Source organism: Python bivittatus, unplaced genomic scaffold, assembly GCF_059951505.1.
Source record: "Python bivittatus isolate LINGU-HERP-01145 unplaced genomic scaffold, Pbiv_v1 ctg000520_np1212, whole genome shotgun sequence".
Lineage (NCBI taxonomy): Eukaryota > Metazoa > Chordata > Lepidosauria > Squamata > Pythonidae > Python > Python bivittatus.
In genome coordinates this window covers 1,284,580-1,304,315 of record NW_028277080.1, presented here as the reverse complement: position 1 = coordinate 1,304,315, position 19,736 = coordinate 1,284,580, and the positions used below count along the sequence as shown (strand labels likewise).

At 38.1% G+C, this 19,736-nt stretch overlaps 2 protein-coding genes across 9 annotated transcripts in view; one reads left to right on the top strand and one right to left on the bottom strand.

Moving 5' to 3' along the window:
* The window catches only part of PURG (purine rich element binding protein G), a 35,524-nt gene extending 35,026 nt beyond the window's left edge, over positions 1–498 (bottom strand). For all 6 annotated transcript variants that reach the window (XM_088147475.1, XM_088147479.1, XM_088147474.1 and 3 more), the window contains exon 1: positions 165–498. The gene's annotated coding sequence lies outside the window, so the exon portion shown is untranslated. The remainder of the gene's footprint in view (positions 1–164) is intronic.
* Positions 499–661: 163 nt separating this feature from the next.
* Positions 662–19,736, top strand: part of WRN (WRN RecQ like helicase) — a 70,421-nt gene continuing 51,346 nt past the window's right edge. For all 3 annotated transcript variants that reach the window (XR_015797353.1, XM_088147469.1, XM_088147468.1), the window contains exons 1-12: positions 662–765; positions 1,775–1,886; positions 2,576–2,694; positions 5,705–5,850; positions 8,548–8,696; positions 9,447–9,596; positions 12,540–12,612; positions 13,876–13,990; positions 15,542–15,932; positions 16,442–16,522; positions 18,161–18,290; positions 19,177–19,252. Coding sequence is in view for 2 of the 3 variants with exons in the window: in XM_088147469.1 (XP_088003595.1) it covers positions 1,800–1,886; positions 2,576–2,694; positions 5,705–5,850; positions 8,548–8,696; positions 9,447–9,596; positions 12,540–12,612; positions 13,876–13,990; positions 15,542–15,932; positions 16,442–16,522; positions 18,161–18,290; positions 19,177–19,252 (1,517 nt within the window). In the remaining variant the exon portion in view is untranslated. The remainder of the gene's footprint in view (positions 766–1,774; positions 1,887–2,575; positions 2,695–5,704; positions 5,851–8,547; positions 8,697–9,446; positions 9,597–12,539; positions 12,613–13,875; positions 13,991–15,541; positions 15,933–16,441; positions 16,523–18,160; positions 18,291–19,176; positions 19,253–19,736) is intronic.

The following is a 19,736-nucleotide window of genomic DNA, read 5'->3' as shown; positions in this document are numbered from 1 at the left end:
GGGGAGGCCTCCCGTCCTCCACCCAAGGCTCCCCTTACCCCGCACCCCATGGCCGCCCGTACAAATCTCACCGACGGCCCCTCCAGCCGCCATGACACGCAAGCGAGCCGGGGCGGGGGGGTTAGCCAGAGGAAGAAACACAGCGGAGGGCGGTCGACACTTACTCCATCCCTTCAGCTGCCTCTCGCCGACTCGCTTCTCAACCAGCCGCGGCCGCTACCCGCCCTGGCCCCCGCAGCGCTCGCCTTCCCCGCGCGGCCGCCTCCGAGAGAGGGATGAACGCTCCGCGACCGGGCGGGTCCTATTGCCGCCCGGTTCTTCTCCGTCCTTCGGGGCGCTGGTCCGTGTTCGACGCGCGCCAGCCAATGTCAACCCCCCCACCCGCACCAGAGAGAGAAAAAGAGCGTACTGAGCGGGCGGGCAACAGGAATCCCTTTCTCCTTCCAACTTTAGAGCACCCCGTCTCCCCCCACCTTGTCTTTCAAGAATTATAAACTACATCCCCCAGAATGTCCTGCGTTGCCGGCGGTTGGCTGGCGCGAAAGCACTTGTGCGCATGCACTTCACCTCATTTCACCTTCTACAGTTGACAGCGGCCGAAAATAAAGGAAAAGAAAAAAAAAGAAAAGAAAAGTATGATGACTCGTGACGCATTTTTATTGCGACGATAGGGTTGGCTATCGATGATGATTTTCTCGTGCGTCTGGCGGGAAAGAGATATTGAGAGGAAGTGGGCAGTGGGAGGATTTCGAGGTTTTTGGTGAGGTGAGTTTTACTTCCAGCGCGACTATTAGGAGACCTAGCTTTTATTTAAACGCATGTGAAATTGTGTAACATTTGGACATCACCAGCGATCCGTACTCATAGAATTATTTATTACATTTATACCCAGCTTTTCCTCTGGGACTTAGTTTTGTATTGATATAATCGCCTCACAGTAAGGCCGCACCTCTACAGATATTTCCTTGACATTAAATCTTCTTCAGAGGCAGGGGTTATATTGACCTGTAATTGCATTTGAATGTTTTGGTTTGGGCATACTCTTGCATCCGGAATCTAAATATGTTTTCAAAGTGGCAAACATCATTGCTCTGACTCCAGCAGCCCAGTATATACTGTAAAGTAGGACTTCTTATTTTTAAAACCAAAACCAGACTTCTTATTTGTTCAACCAAAACCAAGAAAAGAGGCTCTTTTCAGAAGATCGTTTTTTCTTTTTCTTTAGCCATGCTGGCTTAGAAACCAGGAGATTGTGAGTTCTAGCCCTGCCTTAGGCATGAAAGCCTAATAATAATAATAATAATAATAATAATAATAATAATAATAATAATGGTTAAGGCAGCAGGCTAGAAACCAGGAGACCGTGAGTTCTAGTCCTGCCTTAGGCATGAAAGCCGGCTGGATGACTTTGGGCCAGTCACTCTCTCTCAGCCCAACTCACCTCACAGGGTGGTTGTTGTGGGGAAAATAGGAGGAAGGAGTTTTTGGTAAGTTTGCTGCATTGAGTTATATATAAAAAAGGCAGAATAAAAATATAATAACAACAACAACATTTTTTCTCAAAATAGAGCAATTTATGCCATAAAGCTGCATTCTTTGCTTTCTTATCCTTTCCAATTTTTCTCATGCTTGCTTATCAGAAGTGAAAGAGAACGTTCAGACAGGTGTCAAACAGATGAATATGCAACAAGAAAATCATTATGAATGGTATCTTTCAGCAATTAAGGTATTTTGTTGCTTTCAAGAAATGTAATAGAAGTGTCTCTTATTTCAGAACATGTGCATATACAGATGAATAAATGGACAGAAATATGGATTCTCCACCAAATAAACTTCCCCTATGGATGATAGAACCAAACAGAGTAGATTCTGTGGGTGACAAAAAGGTAGGAAATCAGAATATATGTTTAGTTCATATAATAACTGAAAGCATGAAAAAAAATCCTCTGTGCAATTTCCAATTTGCATGGAAATTTTCAGGACTACTGACTGATTGTATTCTTTGCAGTTCCTTATTTATTGTGTATTGATTACTGTTGATGTTAGCTTGAAGACATCAAGCATGAATACTTGACGCTGTATTTTCAAGGTGTGGGAATATCCAAGAGGCCACTTATAATTGGGGTTACTAATTTTTGCAGGGAGGTTTCAATCATTAGATTGATTTTTAGACCAGCCTATGTGGGGGTGTTTGATCTAGTAATTTCATTTTTAATTAAGATATACTTTGTTAGCAATGTTTTACATATCCTTCAGTTTCTGATAAATAAGGCAATTGAGAAAGAAGTTTCTCTTGGTAGCATGTGTGTGGATCCATTATATTTGCTAACTTCCTTATCTGTGTAAAAAGTATCTAAAACACTGATACACTTTAAAAAATAGAATTGTGCCTTTTTGCATATAAAAATTACTCTCAAATCAACTCTCACTTTGCTACCATTAACTCAGCAATTAAGTTGGTATTTTCTCCTAAGTTGAAAAGAACTAATATATTATGATGTATGCTAATATTAGGAATTCATTACCCATTCTTAAACACACTTTAAACCAAGCTGTCTTTCACATTTTTATAAAGGAGAAGAATCCATTCCAACTGAGTGTCCTGGAAGATAGCCTTCCATTCTTAGAATACAACGGCTCTATCATCTACAGCTATAATGCTAATGATTGTTCCTTGCTCTCGGAAGATATTCTGTAAGATAATGAAAACTTGCACTTTTTCTTTGTAGTGCATTATTTCAAAATAATGTATATCCCAGTTTTGTCCATAACTGTGTTTTTATTTGATTATCATTACTCATAGCAATTATGAATTATATATCAATCTGTTTATATCATTTACATTTATTGATGTCCTCGAGAGTACCTTTCACTCAGGTTTACATTAGGAGGCTGGAAGGAGAAGTGAACTGTTTGTAATTTGTCAACAAGATGAGATCAACAGTAAATTGTTGATCCCATCCAGGTCAGACAAAATGCAGAGCTATAAATATAATTTATTAACTAAAAATGAGTTGTGGTGATTTGTTACCAAGGTTGTCTGTATTTTTTTTATTTAAATAAATGACATGCTAAACCTAATCACAAAATGACTTAGTATGTAGCATGAATTAGATCAAATTGTTAAATTAATTTTACAGCCCAAGCTTATGCAAGATAATTCAAAAGCAAATCACATTGTCTATATTCATATGTAATATATTTCAGCACCTGTTTGTTTTCAAAGTCCCTATTTTTAAAAAAATCTTTACAACTTGAAGAGTCTTGGCAAAATTTAGTAGATCTGTTTTTCTTAAATGTGGTTTTAAGGTCTCCATTCTTACTTGCTTGATATTCCATATGACCCAGGCCAAAATACCAAGTCAGGATCTGTTTTGTTTAATTGTACTTTATTTGAAGTCAGATCTCATATTGACAACAAAATATATTTCAGCATCAAACTACAATTTGAAACCATGGTTTGATGTTAGTTTACAAATGTCTTATTTTTACCATGGCTTATTGCCTCCTAATATGGAACCTGCTTCATTCCTGGTTTGTCTTTATACACCACTCTACAGAGTGGCAATCTACAGAGGCTTAAAAAAAAAGCCCCCAAAGCACTGCTTTTTGCTTTTTCCAGAAATTCTTAATTCTCTTCAGCCATGATCTTCTTTCTGTACCCACCTTGTTTTTGAGTATAAAGCAGAGGTGAGAATTGATTGTAAATGCCAAATCACATATCCCCCCAAGCAAATTTAAAATCATTTATTTAATAGAAGAGAAAACGGTGACGGCCAGAGAAATAGACATATACATAAAGATCTGTAACAGCCTCCTCAAATCCCACAAACAGCAGAAATGCCTCTTCACAAACACATAGGCAAAATGTACACTCCACAAATATATTGGGTTGTCTTTGCATTTTGTTTTTACATACAACCGTATTTCCCATCCCAATTTGCCACATTAAAAAAACCCAATATAAAAACAAGTAAAAGTAAAAAGTTCCAAGATACAGCACATTGTCACTATTGAAAATGCACTCCTACATACATATAAAATTTCTGAATTGCCATCTCAGTGTTGGAGGAAGTCGTCAAAATACTTGTTGAACAAGACATGACTACTTTGCTTATATGTAAGATTTAAGCTCTAATTGAGTTCCTTTTTATTCTTTATGATAAAAAGAAGAAGCCAGAGTGGCCTGGCTCATTTATAACAGTAAATCATAGGTTGATTTACACATCAAAAAGAAGGATTTCTGGATTATGTTATATTGGTAGGTGCTTGCAGTACTTGGGAATTAAAACTCATTTGCTGCATTTACTATTTATAACTTTAATCTGTTGGAAAGATACTGGAAGAAAATTACCCCAGAGGAGCTTTTGGAATGTCTCATGCAGTTGGAATGGCAAGCTGCTTTTCAGTTTAAATGATTACAGTGGTACCTCGGGATACGAACTTAATCCGTTCCGTGACTCTGGGCGTATCCCGAGTTGGTCGTAACCCGAAGGAAATTTCCCCATAGGGTTCAATGTAAATCCGGTTAATCCGTTCCGCCCTCCGAATTTGGTCGCACCCTGAGGCAAATTTCCCCATAGGGTTCAATGTAAATCCGGTTAATCCGTTCCGCCCTCTGCCCGAATTTGGTCGCAACCCGAGGCAATTTCCCATAAGGTTCAATGTAATTACCGTTAATCCGTTCTGGCGTCCACGGACTACATGTCGGGCGGGAAAGCGGCCGGGTGCGGCGTGGTGCGGTGCGAAAACGGCCGGGTGCGGCGCGGTGCGGCGCGGTGCGGCGCGAAAATGGCCCGGTGCGAAAACGGCCTGGCGCGGCGCGGCGCAAAAACGGCCCGGCGCGGCGCAGCGCGAAAACAGCGCGGCGCGGCGCGAAAACGGCCGCGGACCACGCGGCAGGGCCGGAAAAACAGCCGCGGACCACGTGGCACGGGCGGAAAAATGGCCGCGGACCACGTGGCACGGGCAGAAAATGGCTGCGGACCACGTGGCACGGGCGGAAAATGGCCACGGACCACGTGTCACGGTGGAAAATGGCCGCCAATCCGGTTCGTACCCCGAGGCGGAGTTCGCAAACCGAGGTAAATTTTTGGGGCCGGAGCTGGTCGTAACCCGAAAAATTCGCAAGCAGAGGCGTTCATATCCCGAGGTATCACTGTACATACATTTATGTTACATAACCTTGAGGACCACTATAAAGTGCATAGAGGTACAGACTTTACAAATCACTGTGTTAAAGAAACAAAAATATTGCTTCATTGACTATAAGATTTCAGTTTTAATTTTTGTTTTATAATCACTTGAGCCACAAATTCCTATTAGTTGCTCTTTATCTAATAATTTGTGATGTATTCTGGGTGGTATACATGTAAAAATTGTTGTTTGGAAATTGGAACCTAGTTTTAATCTCATGCATTTTCCTTTTCCTTCTTCTACTTTCTAGTCCAGTTTCTCTCTCTTTCCCTTATTTGTCTTAATCTTGATTATTTCATCAATATTAATTGTGGGTGATGTTGTAATTTTAAATGATAGTAGAAGAAAAGTAAGAGAGAGAACATTTTTGTTGGAAAGGGGAGAAAGGAAAGAAATGTATGTTCTTGAATTTAGTTTCTCATTTGACAATGATGGTTTGTAAGAAGCCATTATTTTCTTTTCTGTTGTCAAGATATTACTGTGCCTCAGATACATTTATATCTTGCAGCATTACCTTGCCTGTTGGAGCTGTGTTAGGATTTGACATTGAATGGCCAGCCATCTATGCTAAAGGGAAGGAAGGAAAAGTTGCCTTAATCCAGCTGTGCGAGTCTGAAACCAAATGTTACCTATTTCACATCTCTTCCATGTCAAGTCAGTACTATTCTATTTGATCTCTAAGCAAGTCAGATGTATTAGGATGCCTTTTTGCATAAATTCTCAGCTAATTTGCCTGTGTTTTCAAACCTTTATTTTATAATAAAGGTGCTGATTGTCACATTTAAAGCCCTACCTGGCATGGAATCAGGCTTCTTGTGGGATCATTTTTCCTGGTGGTTTCTGCCTGCCCCATGAGATCTGACAGAGTGGGCATGCTCTGGGTACCCTTGGTGAAACAGTGCCTCAGGAAGTGTGCCTTCTCTGTCATGGTGCCTGTCATTTGGAACAGCCTCCCCCCACCCCCCTCTTGAGAACCAGACAGCTCCAAATCTATTGGCCTTTTGAGAGGGTGTGAAGAGCTGGCTCTTCCCCCAGCAATTGGGGCTGGGATGTTAGTTATGGGAGCTCAGGTACGGGAATGTTAGTGCAGATTTTATTGGCCTTGACTTGCTTTGTTTCAGTTTTGTTTTAATGGAATGTTTTGCTTTTTTATTTTCTACTTTGTTAGTCACCTAGGGTTTCCTTGGATAAATGGGTAGCCGTATAAATTGGATTAATAAATAATAAATAAAATAAATGTTTGTAGATCCCCTGACTTGGAAGTATACTACTGCACATTTATGAAAAAATATTCTTGAACCTTCGTTGTCCAAATTTTGCACCCAAAGCAGCTGAACATGTTTAAATCAAATTAAATTAAGCAGCTGTTTTTTACTTTCTCTGAACAGGAACATTGTCCCCATGGCATCTGAAGAAAATATGGAATCCTTTCTCCCTCCCCCAAAGAAATTGTATCATTTAGATACAGATGGAGTGGGCTAAGTAATGCTAAAGAAACCCAGGAGAAGCTTTTGCCATGCTAAACTATAAATATGGCATACTCAAGCCAAGGTCTCTGCCATTGCCACCACTTGAACCTAGGAGGCTTCTAGGGCTTAGGGAAATAGTGGAGGGAAATCTGACTTTGGAATTTGTTCTATAGCAAGAAATATCTTGCCTTGATTTTTTAAATTTTAAAACTCATCCGATATGGTAGGTAGTTTATGTGTTCATATGCTCGAAAATAGTGTCTTCCCATTGTGCTTTGTTCCCCAGTCACAGTTTATTATTTTTTCTGAACAAAAAAATTAGTGTCAGTAGATAATTTTGGAGCCAAAACATTTCTCTGGCTATGGAGTTTTTTCCCCCCTGTGATTTATCTATCTGTTCATGGTATCTTAGTTTTTGAATAATATTCATGCCTCTTCTCTTTCTTGGCTAAATTAATGAGTAGTTAAAGTGGATAATTTATGTGTTGACATTCCTTCTGACTGAAGGAAAATGGTCTAATATATTTTTATATTTATTTACTTATTTGTAAGACTACTATTAACATATGTAGTTCTTGATTTTGTTGATCCTTACAAAGTCCATTTTGGTAAGTAACTTTATAGAAAACTGGGTCTGAGTAACTGGGAATGTGGTCAGATTTGCTTTTCCAGTCTGAGCAGGAATTCCAAACAGGCCTATCTATTTCATGTCTCTTCTCCAGAAATCTCTAGATCTTTAAAGCCCTTTACCATGCTTATTTGGTGTATGTTTGTATGTATGTATGTATGTATGTATGCGTATATATGTGTGTGTGTGTATGTGTGTATGGTAAATGTATAGAATTTACTGTAACATATATTTGTTGTTGTTCAGTCGTTAAGTCGTGTCCGACTCTTCGTGACCCCATGAACCATATTGCGCCAGGCCTTCCTGTCCTTCACTGCCTCCCTGAGTTTGCTCAGTTTCATGGTCATTGCTTCAGTGATGCTATCTAACCATCTCATCCTCTGCCGTCCTCTTCTTTTGCCTTCAATCTTTCCCAGCATCAGGGTCTTTTCCAAAGACTCCTCTCTTCGCAGTAACATATATTATGTCTAGTTTATTTCAAAGTCATTAATTTGCAATTGTTTTACACTGGGGTGAAAATCTTTTTTTCCAATTTTCTTGGGAAAATTTAGTTGGGGCTGCAAGCAGCAGCAGATTGAGCCAAAATAAAGCTGATGGAGTCTATAGCATGTATACATTTTTCTCTCCCTGACATGTAATTCTCTCTCTCTTTTGCATGTTTAGACATGTATATACAGGTAGTCCTTGGTTATGACAGCGATTGGGACTGGAATTGCTGTCACTAAGTGACATGTTTGTAAAGCATGATATCACATGACTGCGCTGCTTAGCAATGGCAGTTCCAGCAACCCCAGTTGCTGTTGTTAAGTGAGGACTACACAGGACATTAAGTGAGGATTTCACATGACCACAACTTCTAACTTCCTGCTGGCTTCCCTGTTGACTTGCTTGTGGGAAGCCAGCAGGGAACATCAAAAATAGTGATCATTTGACTGTGGGGATGCTGTGAGGACCAGAACTCTGAGGACAGGTTGTAACTACCACTTGTTCAGTGCTGTGAATGGTTGCTGAACGAGTGGTCATTAACCGAGGACTATCTGTACTCATAAATAAAGCAGAAGAGAAAGCAACTTCCAGAGAGCAAGAATAGGTTAGGGCTATAAAATCTTGAGTGCTAGGATCTACATAAAATTATCCTAGGAGCTGTTGATTCCTCATTTTGGTTCTAAATTACTGTAAGCAGCCTTTTAATATATGAAATAGGCCCAGATTCATTATCTGAATAATTTTTGTCCTCATACTTCATCCCTTCAGGTTTTCCTGTGGGACTGAAAAGATTGCTTGAAGATAACACTATTAAAAAAGCTGGGGTTGGTATCGAAGGGGATAAATGGAAGCTGATGCGGGATTTTGAAATCAAACTGGAGAATCTTGTGGACTTGGCTGATCTTGCCAATGAAAAGGTAATAAACTCTCTGAATATTGGGAAGAAACACAAAAAGTCGGTTATGCAAGGGAGCAAATGTTTGTTGAACATAGAGAAATACATTGTAAAACAATAGCAATATAAGAGAAAAGGGAACTAAATATCCCGTAGTAAGATTTCTTGGATCTCTGTTTTTACTGTGGCACACAGCATTCATTATTTTTCAAATTGATTATTGGACTTATTTTCTTGTTCCGTAATATGTTCTATGATTTTTGAATGGTCAGATAATTTGAATTTTTAGCAAGTACTGTATCTTAGTACCAATCAGCCCTGATTGTCTTATTACTGAAAGTGCTTGCTGATAAAAAATTTCATAGATAACATATGAATGCTTTACTGGGAAAATGTCCCACCAAGTTTAATGGCCATTACCTCAAAAAAGATGTAGATAGATTAGGCTCTTAACATGATTTTTTTAAAAAGTTACACTTGTACATTATAGAACTTAGGGTTGTGTCAGATATCGGTGGGCTGTTGCCTGGTGCTGCTAATGGTTTTCTTGGTACCAACCTTGTTATGGACACTTATTGTAACCAATTAGCAGAATAAAGCTTTGTTTAAACATGGCTTAAAGACTTGTGCGGCTTGAATGTAGACTTAAATTTATCAATAAAATGGTCTTATTTTGATTTGTATCATTTTTATTAAAAATGGGTCAGTATAAATGTATTACTGATTATGTTCCAGAAGTAATTTATGCTTTATTGTTGCAATCTCATTTTAGCTAAAATGTAAGGAGATATGGAGTTTAAATGGCCTTGTCAAACACCTGTTCCACAAACAGCTTGTGAAAGACCGCTTGGTCCGCTGTAGTAACTGGGAATGCTTTCCATTAACTGAGGAGCAAAAGCTGTACGCTGCTACAGATGCATATGTATGTACAAAGAAGCTTGTATTTTTCTAGGTTATACAAAATTTGAAAACCTGCTTTGGCCTACTTAGCTGATTACATCTCAGTTTTATAAACCAAGATATGGAAAAGGTCTCAGACTGTTTACTTAGTTTTCCATGTTTATTATGCAAATAATTCCAGAATTTGTCAGAACCGGTAAAGTATAGTTATCAAGATCAGAAAAATCTGGGGTCTTAAACTAATATTAAGTAAATGGTTTAAGGCCCAAGCTTGCTGTGATACTCTTATTCTGGGTCAGATAAAATAGAAACTGGTTAACTAAGAGTTTGAGGTTTAATTGTGACGCATGAAAGAAGGTAGAGACTATGGATATGGGCAGATGGCTAATTCAGTTTCTGTTCATTAAGACAAAATGCCATTGTCCAAATGAGATTGCTATGTCTTAATGCTGCTAGAAAGATTGAATTGTGATTAAAAAGAGCAAGAGTCTCTCCTCTCTTTTATAAGCCCATATTCCAGAACTCCATACCTCACTGTAAAAGAAGAATACAGTGGATATTCTAACGCTTTGTTTGTTCAAACTAATTTGTGTTTGAGGGTCAGACTCTTTCCCTGTACTGAATGGGGTGGAAGGTCAATAATAAAATCTATAGTTTATATTGTAAATGTATGTTTCATTTGGCTAAATTGGACATGGCACTTACGCATACAGTTTTAAGATACCAGCATTAGATGCTCCAAAGCCTTACTGTTTCTGCCTCACTGAGAATAAGGAAAACTTATAGGATGAGATGAAAGCAAACAAGCTGAAAAAGCTGGTGACATACAGGCAGAATGAGCGCACACAGTGTGTCCAAATAATATTTAAGAAATGCTACATTTCAGGGTCCTTAGATGGAATGAAAGATATGTTTGACTTCAGAAAAGAAGCTGAGAATATTTAATATAGTTAAAGTGAAGTAACTGGTGAGGAGAGTGAATCATCAATGAGGGAACTGATGAAGCAGTGTAGAGTGTAAAAACTAGAAGGCAATTGATCTATTAAAGCAAAAGGGGAGATAAAGACTGATAAGTAATTAGTGAAATTTTTTATCATATATATATGGTAAATATATATAATGTACACACACAGTATATATATAATTATAATAGTAAAATCTAATATAAACTAAACTTAAAGAAAAGAATAGAATAGAAAGCAGAAGTAAAAAGTGCAAGAAAAAGAGAGGCGAGAAAAATAAGAATATAATAAAGAGAGAAGTTCCAACCTTCATCACAAGTATAAACAAATTTAGTGACTCTTCACCCCCTCTAAGGTTACAAACAGTTACTTTTCATCCCATATCTCATCTCTTATCCACAAACAAATCCATAAAACAGCATCTTTTCTATCCTGGTGTCAGCAGAAAGTCTGTAAAGGGTTGCCAGAAGAAATAACATATCTTGTTTTAATCTTGATTAAATAAACCAACTTCATATTCCTTCCTTTTACTTCTAATAGTCTTAATCTTTAGTTCATTCAAATATTGTCGTAGGATTTGATTTCTCTTCATTTTTTCTTTGTCCCATTGCACAGAGTTCTTCAAGGCTTTAACAAGCCTCTTTTGTAAATCCAATAGGAAAAAAGTATCCAGGTCACTCTCTTGGTTTGTCATTTGCATTTCCCTTTTAAATTTTAAAACCTCAGTCAGTTTCTTTTATAGGTCCAATGAAACATCCTTTTCTAAGTAATTCTCTTGGCCCATCAGTTGTAAATCCACTTTTGATACCATTTTTATCTTATCAGATTAAATTTGTTCTACATCTGTCATTTCTTCAATAACATCTTTTGGACATAGTCTATCCATAGAAGCAGACGTCATTACTGACATTGTTGATATTGTGGCCACTAATTTCTGACTCCATTCTTCAAAAGTCTCCTTCATTATTTTCATTGTTATAATGTTTTGCAACATTTTACAGGCTTGTGAATCTTTCTTCTACCTAAAAACTTCAGTCCCCTTTAGTATCCAGTTTTTGAAATCATGAAATTGCTTATCCTTGTTGTGTCTTGTAAAAAACAAAACAGAATCTATTTCCCACAAGAAGCTGTTTGTTCTTTATAATTAATTCCAAAATGTTATTGTAAAAGTTTCAATTTTACCTGGACCTTAGTCCGTTTATAACTTTCTAAGATCAAAAACTTATTTAGCTTTTTGCTGTTTATTTCAGATTCTTTAAATTTTTAAGTTTATGTTTAAAATTTTCATTCATTCGGGATTGAAGGAAGACTCATCCAGCATTTTCAGACTTGTTAATCTGAAGGTCTCTAATAGTTTATGAGCAATTTCCAAAAGTGGTTAGAAAGTGAGGTTTGCAAACTTAGTGTCCCTTAAAAGTCTCTGCTGTGGTTGTGAGCAAGATGGCTAATCCTGTCATCTCCTGGTGCTCAAACCTGTGGAAAACTTCGGTCCTGCAGTCTCCTCACCAGGGGCAGCCATCAGGAACACTTGTGGTTGATCTCCCATCCTCTCCTTATCTGGAGACGTTCCAAGGAACCAGTCTACTCACCAGTTCCTTAGTCTTTGCCATGGTTGTTGGTTCTACTTTCGCAGAGCCGTCTTCAGTTTGCCGTATCTCCCCGAGAAGTCCCAAGTTTGTGCCATTTTATACTGATTCTCTATTGTGTGTAGATACTTGTTATTTTTTTTTCTGTGTTTATAACTTTTGGGATGTGTTGTCTTCCTTCTAAGTAATTAGGGTTGATGACTTCAGATTAATCTTTCCCAATCTGGTGCACTCCGGAAGTGTTGGGACCATAGCTCCCAGATTTCAGCCATTTTTGTTGGGAATTTGGGGAGCTGAGATCCCAGCATATCTGGAGTGCATTAGATTAGAAAAACTTGCTTTATGTCTTTTAAATTGAAAAAAGATGTCGTTATTATCTCTACATTAAAACTATTATTTCTTTTTCTTTTTTTGTAGGCGGGCTTCCTTATTTACCAAAACCTAATTAATCTGAGTAGTGATAAGCAGATGCAGATTTGTTTAAAAACAGGTGAGCTAAAGCAGAGATCAGCAACTTTTTCATACAGCAGGCACCATTGCACAGTATTGTGGATGTATGCATGCATGCACACACACACACAAGCAGACCTTTATATGCACACACTATTGAAGCCATGTAATGTAGGGATTATGATGCTGGACTAGGAGTGGGGAAATTCAAATTCTAGGTCTCTCTTAGGCATGGAAGTTGGCTAGGTGATATTGGGCCAGTTATTCTCTCTCAGCCCTAAATGTGGTAGATTACAGTCCATAACCTTCATGAAGAGTTCTTCATCCTACTGTGAATTGATTCAGATGATGAATATAAACTTTTTGAAAATTAAAATATGCCAAACACCTTACAAGCATATGAGAATGCAAAAATGTTTCAGGACATGGTTCTCTCATGAGTTTGGGGCCATATACTTTTTTTAAATTTGGAATTCAGTGAGTACCATGGTGTTTTGCATCTTGTCTTATATGATCTCTGTTAACTACATTTTCTGAATAATGCAATAATCTATCATAGAGGTTATTATCACTATTTTTTTTTTTTTTGTCTGCGCTCAGTCATTGCTGACCCTGCAGTGACTGCTTGGACGAGTCCTTGCAGTTTTCAAGGCAACTGTTTTTCGGAAGTGGTTTGCCAGAGCCTCCTTCCTAGGGCAGAGCCCAGCTGGCGAGCGCAGGAGGCGGGGTTTCCGTTGCTTCGCGCCCTTTTTCGGGCTCGCACGGTTTTTCGCGCTTACCGGCAACTGCTCCCAACTCCTTTTTGCAAGGCGCCGCCAGCATTTTTCCTCCCACCGCAGTGAGAGTACCCATTTATCTACTCACGTAAGTTTTCGAACTGTTGGGTTGACAGGAACTGGGGAGGAAACAGGAGCTCACCCTGTTTAACGCGAAGGCTGGACTCGAACCGCCGAAGCGTCAGCCATTTCTGGCCGGCAACTTTCGGCGTCATTAAGCCGCTGCACCACCGCGTCCCCCTTTATTATCACTGTAGTAATAGATAAATGGAGCAGATGTTGGTGAATAGAGTCCAAAGGTAATTAGCATCTGCAGAAAACATGATAGAAATCCCCTCCCCCCGCCCAAAGTGCCCAAAGTTGTATAATCCCATCTAACAATCCAGAAATTGATTTTTTGAATTTTGGGAACCAGATCAAAATTTAAGGAGAAGTAAACTGATTTAATTGCTTAATTAAGGGCCTTTTCAAAATTTAAAACCCAGGTGAATTTGTAGTTGGTAAAAAGCTCCACCTTTTTTTAACAGATGGAATGTTGCTGCCAAGTGAAATTAAAAAAGAATTAACATCTTTGTCCAAGGAGATGCTAGATTTGGCTGATTGCCTTCCTGCCACTTTTGGCCAATCTACATATATTCAAAGGTTAGATACTGTTTATTTTAATCTATCAGTACTGTACATATTAATATTAAATTCAGTATGTTCTTGCAGTAAAAGAACTGCATTATTTCAATGGGTATAGCTGAAAGAATAGTGTAGAGTTTCTACATTTGTAGTGACTTCTGTGCTTGGACAGAAACTTTATAGGCCTTGTTTCATACTATATTCTATTGTACTCCCAGCCACTCAACTCTCTTAAATTCCCAATCCCCCAGTCTGTACTCTTTAGAAAGAACAGAGGCGGTTGGAGCTCATGGCTGGAGCAAACAACAGGAGAGTGAATAGGAACAATGGAATTTTTTTTGAGGTAGCTAGTAAGTTTGTGGAGCTGCTCAGTTGGATTTAAGATTTGTTTGACTAATTGACTGACTTTTTAACTGAATGGGGTGTATTTGCTTGCTTTCTGAGCACTTGGTCTAAGTGGAAGGAGCTTACAATTGCAACTGATTAACTGTTCAGGTGATTAGCTAGTGATTGGAGTTACAATCTTCAGCCAACAGCTCAGTTCTTGCCAGGTCTCTTTGAAAAGAGACAATTTTGAGGTTGCAACTGGGACCAACAAACAGGAAGGTAAACAAGAATGGGAGTTTAGTGTGATCTCCCACTTTAAAGACTAAGTATTGTGAGTTTAGTGATAGTATGAACTCTTGGCTCTCAGTGAGCAAGTCCATTCCTCTGAAACCAAAGTGACTGAGATGGAGATGGTTAGAGACCCATAAAGGTATTAGCCAAATCTGGGATGAAATAGTTTAAACCATTGTTTTAAACTGGGTGAATGGACAAATAAATAGCATATGGTGTTCAGTTTAAGTTAGCATAAAATGGTCCATATTAAGACAACCCCCACCCCAATTTCACTTATGCACTGATGAGATCTGAACCATCTGAAACTAACCAAGAGAAGGATCTTGGGGTCATAGTGGATAGTTCAGTGGAAATATCAACTTGGAGTATGGTAGCTGTGAAAAAGACAAATTCTGCGTTAGGGATCATTAGGAAAAGGGTTGAGATGAAAACTGCCAATATTATAATATCCTTATACAAATCTGTGGTATGTCTATATCTGGAACACAGAGTTGAGTTCTGGGTTCCCTATTTGAAAAAGAACATAATAGAACTGGAAAAGTGAGAGGGCAGATAAACGTGATCAGGGAACCTGAAGGGCTTTGAGTTTCTGACACTTAGAAAAGACAACTAAATGGGTACATGATCACAGTGTATAGTATCATGTATTGGATGGAGAAGGTGGACAGGGGAAAGTTTTTCTTCCTTTCAAAAAGAAGGATGGGCTAAAGGTCACCCAGTGAAACCAATTAGAAGGTGATTTAGAATAGACAAAGAAAAGTTATTGTAAAGACATGACTTGTTCATCAAACTATTAATTGTTATTTGAGCTTTAATTCCACTAATTTTAATGTTGATTTAACTGTTGCATTTTTCTTTTGAATGTTGCAAGCTGTCTTGAGTATTTATAAAAGTAGAAAGGTAGGGTATAAATGAAAAAAAAAACCACATTTCACTTTTTTTCCATAGTGCAACAGAAATATTGGCTGATATTTCAGAAAACATTAAAGCTGTAAGGAGCATATTGCTTATCAAATCTAATTGCCAAATGGAGCTGGAAAAAGGTGCCAATCTAGGGATAATGTGTAGTAAAGAAGAAAAAGCTGAAGTATCTAAATTGACTTCCAAGATCATTTGTAAGTCAAATCATTATGTTGATCATAAAACAGCTGGTGTTCAAAACCCCCACATAAAAGATGAAAAAGAACCTAGTAAGAAAGAACACACTTCAAACACAATCTTTAAAGAATCTACAGAGAAAGAATTCTTAATGTCTTTAGACATAACTGAATATGAACTTCAGATGATGGAACGTCAGGCTGAGGAAGAAATGCTGCATGAGGTGACTAGTACATCTGGGGTAAGTCTGTATAGGTAATTGCCTTTTTGAGGAAAGATGTGCTATTTAATTGACCAACAACCTGGTCTTTTTCCAGATTTTGGCTGTGCTACAATAGCTAAGGAGATACTGTATGTTAGGAATGCCAAGTGACATTGCTAAAAGTCTAGAGAAAATCACTTTGTTCCAACGATGAAGAAACAGGCTGTTTCTCCTATCCTAAGAATGTTCTGCTAGAATCAGATGGGCTTTGTACTCCTATGTTTCTTAGGTTGCTCTTCTGCAAAACAGAAGCTTTCCCACAGCGCTGTCACAGAAATGTTAATGTGATTTTATACATTATTAATGTGGCTTTAGACTTTACACATTTTTATTATCCATAGAAACGTTAATGGTTTACTATAGGCCAGAAGTTAAACTCAGATTACTTGTTATTTTTTTCACTGAAAAGCTATGTTTTCCTATGTTAGAAAATAGGGACCAGAGAATTTGGGTTAAAAAAGAAAAAAAAATTGAACTGCTCTGTTTAGGATTTAAGTTTCATAGAGGATGAAGAGAATCATCCTGGTACCATGGAAAATGATGATGAATTTGAAATGGAGATGCTTAAGGTAAGTTATATTTTCTCTCTCTCTCTCTCTCTCAAACCTTTTAAAGAGGTATACAGTTTAAGAATGTAAATGTTTCTAATTTTTTAATGAATAGAATACTAATTATGTTAAATAAGCAATTGATGGGCAGGATTGGAATAGCTATTGCATATCATTCTTGCCTAGAAACAGTCCAATTGCACTTCAGTCAACTTTAGCCATACAGTGCTATGATACTTTGTTTTTCAGATATTGTTTCTTCCTTGTTTCCCTTAGTATCTTTTAGCAAAGGGGTAGGGAATCATAATATCAGTAACAGCCTTGATTTTGCAGTGTATGTGCAGTATGTTGAACAAAAGGGGCTATGGTAACATGCCAGTGTTCTGGACAGATGTGTAGAAGGAGAATTCTTTTTCCATGATCTTCCTGAAACTCTGTTTCGTATGTTGTGGCCAAAACCTAGCTCACTTAAATCAACCAAATCTCTTTGAAGGTTTATTAAGTAAATTCATGAGGCATGCAAACGACTGCAGTGCACATCAGCCTCCCAGCAAAACACTGACAACTTGCTGAGCAGCCCTGAACAAAAGCAGAACCATAACTTACATACTGTACATTACAAAGACAAAATGAAAAAGGCAGACACGGTGTAAATTACAGCATGACATTGGTATGTTTTTGACAAACCCATCTTGGTGACATTATTATTATTTATCCCTCCCTACTACGTCAACATGCTAGCTATCCTATCTTTGAGAAATGGTCAGTGAATATAAAAAATGCGGTTTCTTGGGTCACTGGTTCCAGTCTGATTCTTCCCCACTCAGGTTCAATTCAACTTGCTGTGAATGTTTTATTACAAGGGCGTTTTAAGCAGTTCACATGTGGGGGGGGCATCTTATAGGATTAGTAGCGAATGCCGATTGCGTGTGTATGAGGGGGGTACATTTTACCACCACACTTGTGAACTGGAAACAGAAAGCCACATATTTCCTGGTAGTTGCTATGCAACTTGGCAATATGCTTTCCTCCATTCTTCCCTTCCTGCAGGTTGGAAACCAATTATAATTGGAGAGAAAGGACATAACTTTATGCTCAACAGTGGAGCACATGCTTTGCATGCCCAAATTCCATCTCTAGTATAGCCAACAAATCACACATGGCTCCAGTCAGCGTTTGTTTAGCAAGTAACGCAGACCTGAACCTTTAGCATTTTCCTCTTAGAACAAGCAAAAGAAAGAAGTGAAAAAGATTTTTTTTCTTGAGCCTGTTCTGAGTAGAAAAAGCCAGTGGAGCAGGCTTGTATGTTAGAAATAATAAGTGGGCTTGCTGTGATAAGCTAACAGTGTTCATGAGTTTTAATAAAAATAGGTACCATTTTTAATAAATGCCTGAAATAAAATGCCTTTCCACTGAGGGGGATTATTGGATAGCTTTGCCTTTCACTCTCCCATGCTTTTAACAGCAGTGTGGAAAACCTAAATGTATGGGAGCTGTGAGGTCTTCACAAATTATATTTGTTTATAAAGTAACTTTATCTAGAATGGCTACTGTACTTAGGCTCTCTCTCTATTAAAAATAAAAAAGGACCTTCAGAAAATAGTATACCCCTGATTCTTTTAGATCAGAAGTTGCAAAATCTCATTCTCTCTGCTCCAGGCTTTAGAAGATGCAGACCAGAGCAATTTGAAATATGTGAATTCTACCCTGGGTGGTTTAGAGAAGCAAAATGACCATGCTGCAGAGGATGAAGGAGAAGAGGGCATTGAAGAGGAAGAGGAAAGATGGGGTAAATATTTAACTGTGATCTAAAGTTTAACATGTCAGCACACTAGAGTATCTGTACTTCTCTATGCTCACGTATATGCATACAGATGAATAAGCATATCTCTAAAGATCCTCTCAAGTAGTTCTGATGGTTGAAGGAGACTTTAGACTTTAGCAGCCAAGGGAAATATTTGAAAAGCAATGTTCTGTAAAATATGAGGAAGCTGCTGCTTAGAATTTGGGAGGAGGAGGAGGAGCAGCAGCAGCAGCAGCAGCCAAAGTTTTTGCTGAGCATGCTACGGCTTGGTTCACAATAATGTGAATCAAAATGTTTGGTTTTTGCTTAGTGTGATGTGTGAATCCACTCATTATGGTTTAGCATAATGGGTGAAACAGGATGTTGTGTTTCAACAAGCCATGGTTCAAAAAATATTCCAGCTCAGCACTGTATGCTAACTCAGCCTCTGATCTGTTTGTTGATTCTGTTTACAGATCATCCTTAGCCAAAACCAAACAAACCACATTGGGAGTTAATGTTATGGCTTAATGCAATATATGATCCCAGTCACTGGTGTTACTCATAAGTTTTTTTAAGCAAATAGTGGGCTTGATGCACTCAAGCCAGCTTTAAATTTTATGCTGTCAGTGGGAAAATTAAGCATGTATGTTAACTTTCTGAGGAAAGAGAATTTAAAAGTCTTTAACCTCTAGTTATATTGTATCTAGTATTCTTACACAATATCCCTGTGATAGGAAGCTATACTTTGCTAGTATGTAGTATGCATAACATTTAAAAACTTAATAGTCAGCTTTTATCTTAAGTAACTACTTACATGAACTGTTTTTATAGCTATCATTGTTTTTTGTATTTTCTCTATTTCAGTATTTTTGTTTTCTTTTTTTCAAAGATTCCTGCTTGCCTAAACCCAGCACTGAGCAAATCGCTTGTCTAAAGATGTATTTTGGTCACTCAAGTTTTAAACCGTAAGTTTTATTTTTTAAAAAAAAATAGGCTAAAAGACTTTTCCCAAAAGGAAGAGAACTGCAAATTTAAGGTTCTTCTCATAAAGGAAAATCCAGAAAGTCTTATCTGCCTCTTTTCTAATATTCCAAACTTATTTAAGATGGGCCTCTCATTTTAAAGGGAAATTATTTGAAAATAACAAACAAGTCTTTCTTCTAAATAAATTATGTGGGGATTTTGCCTCAAAAGATTTTGATTCTTCCGGCAGATGTAATAAATTGCCATCTTGAAAACTGCACGTCATAAAACAAAATATATTCATATTCAGGATATATACAGGTAGTCCTCAGTTAACAACCCTAACTGGGACTGGCAACTCTGCCGCTAAGCGAAGCGGTTGCTAAGTGGGAAATCACATGACTGTGACTGTGCTTTCCGGTTGGAAAGAGATAAGATTACTCAGTGTCATACCTTCAGCTTTTGTTTGCCTCCTAACCACTCCCC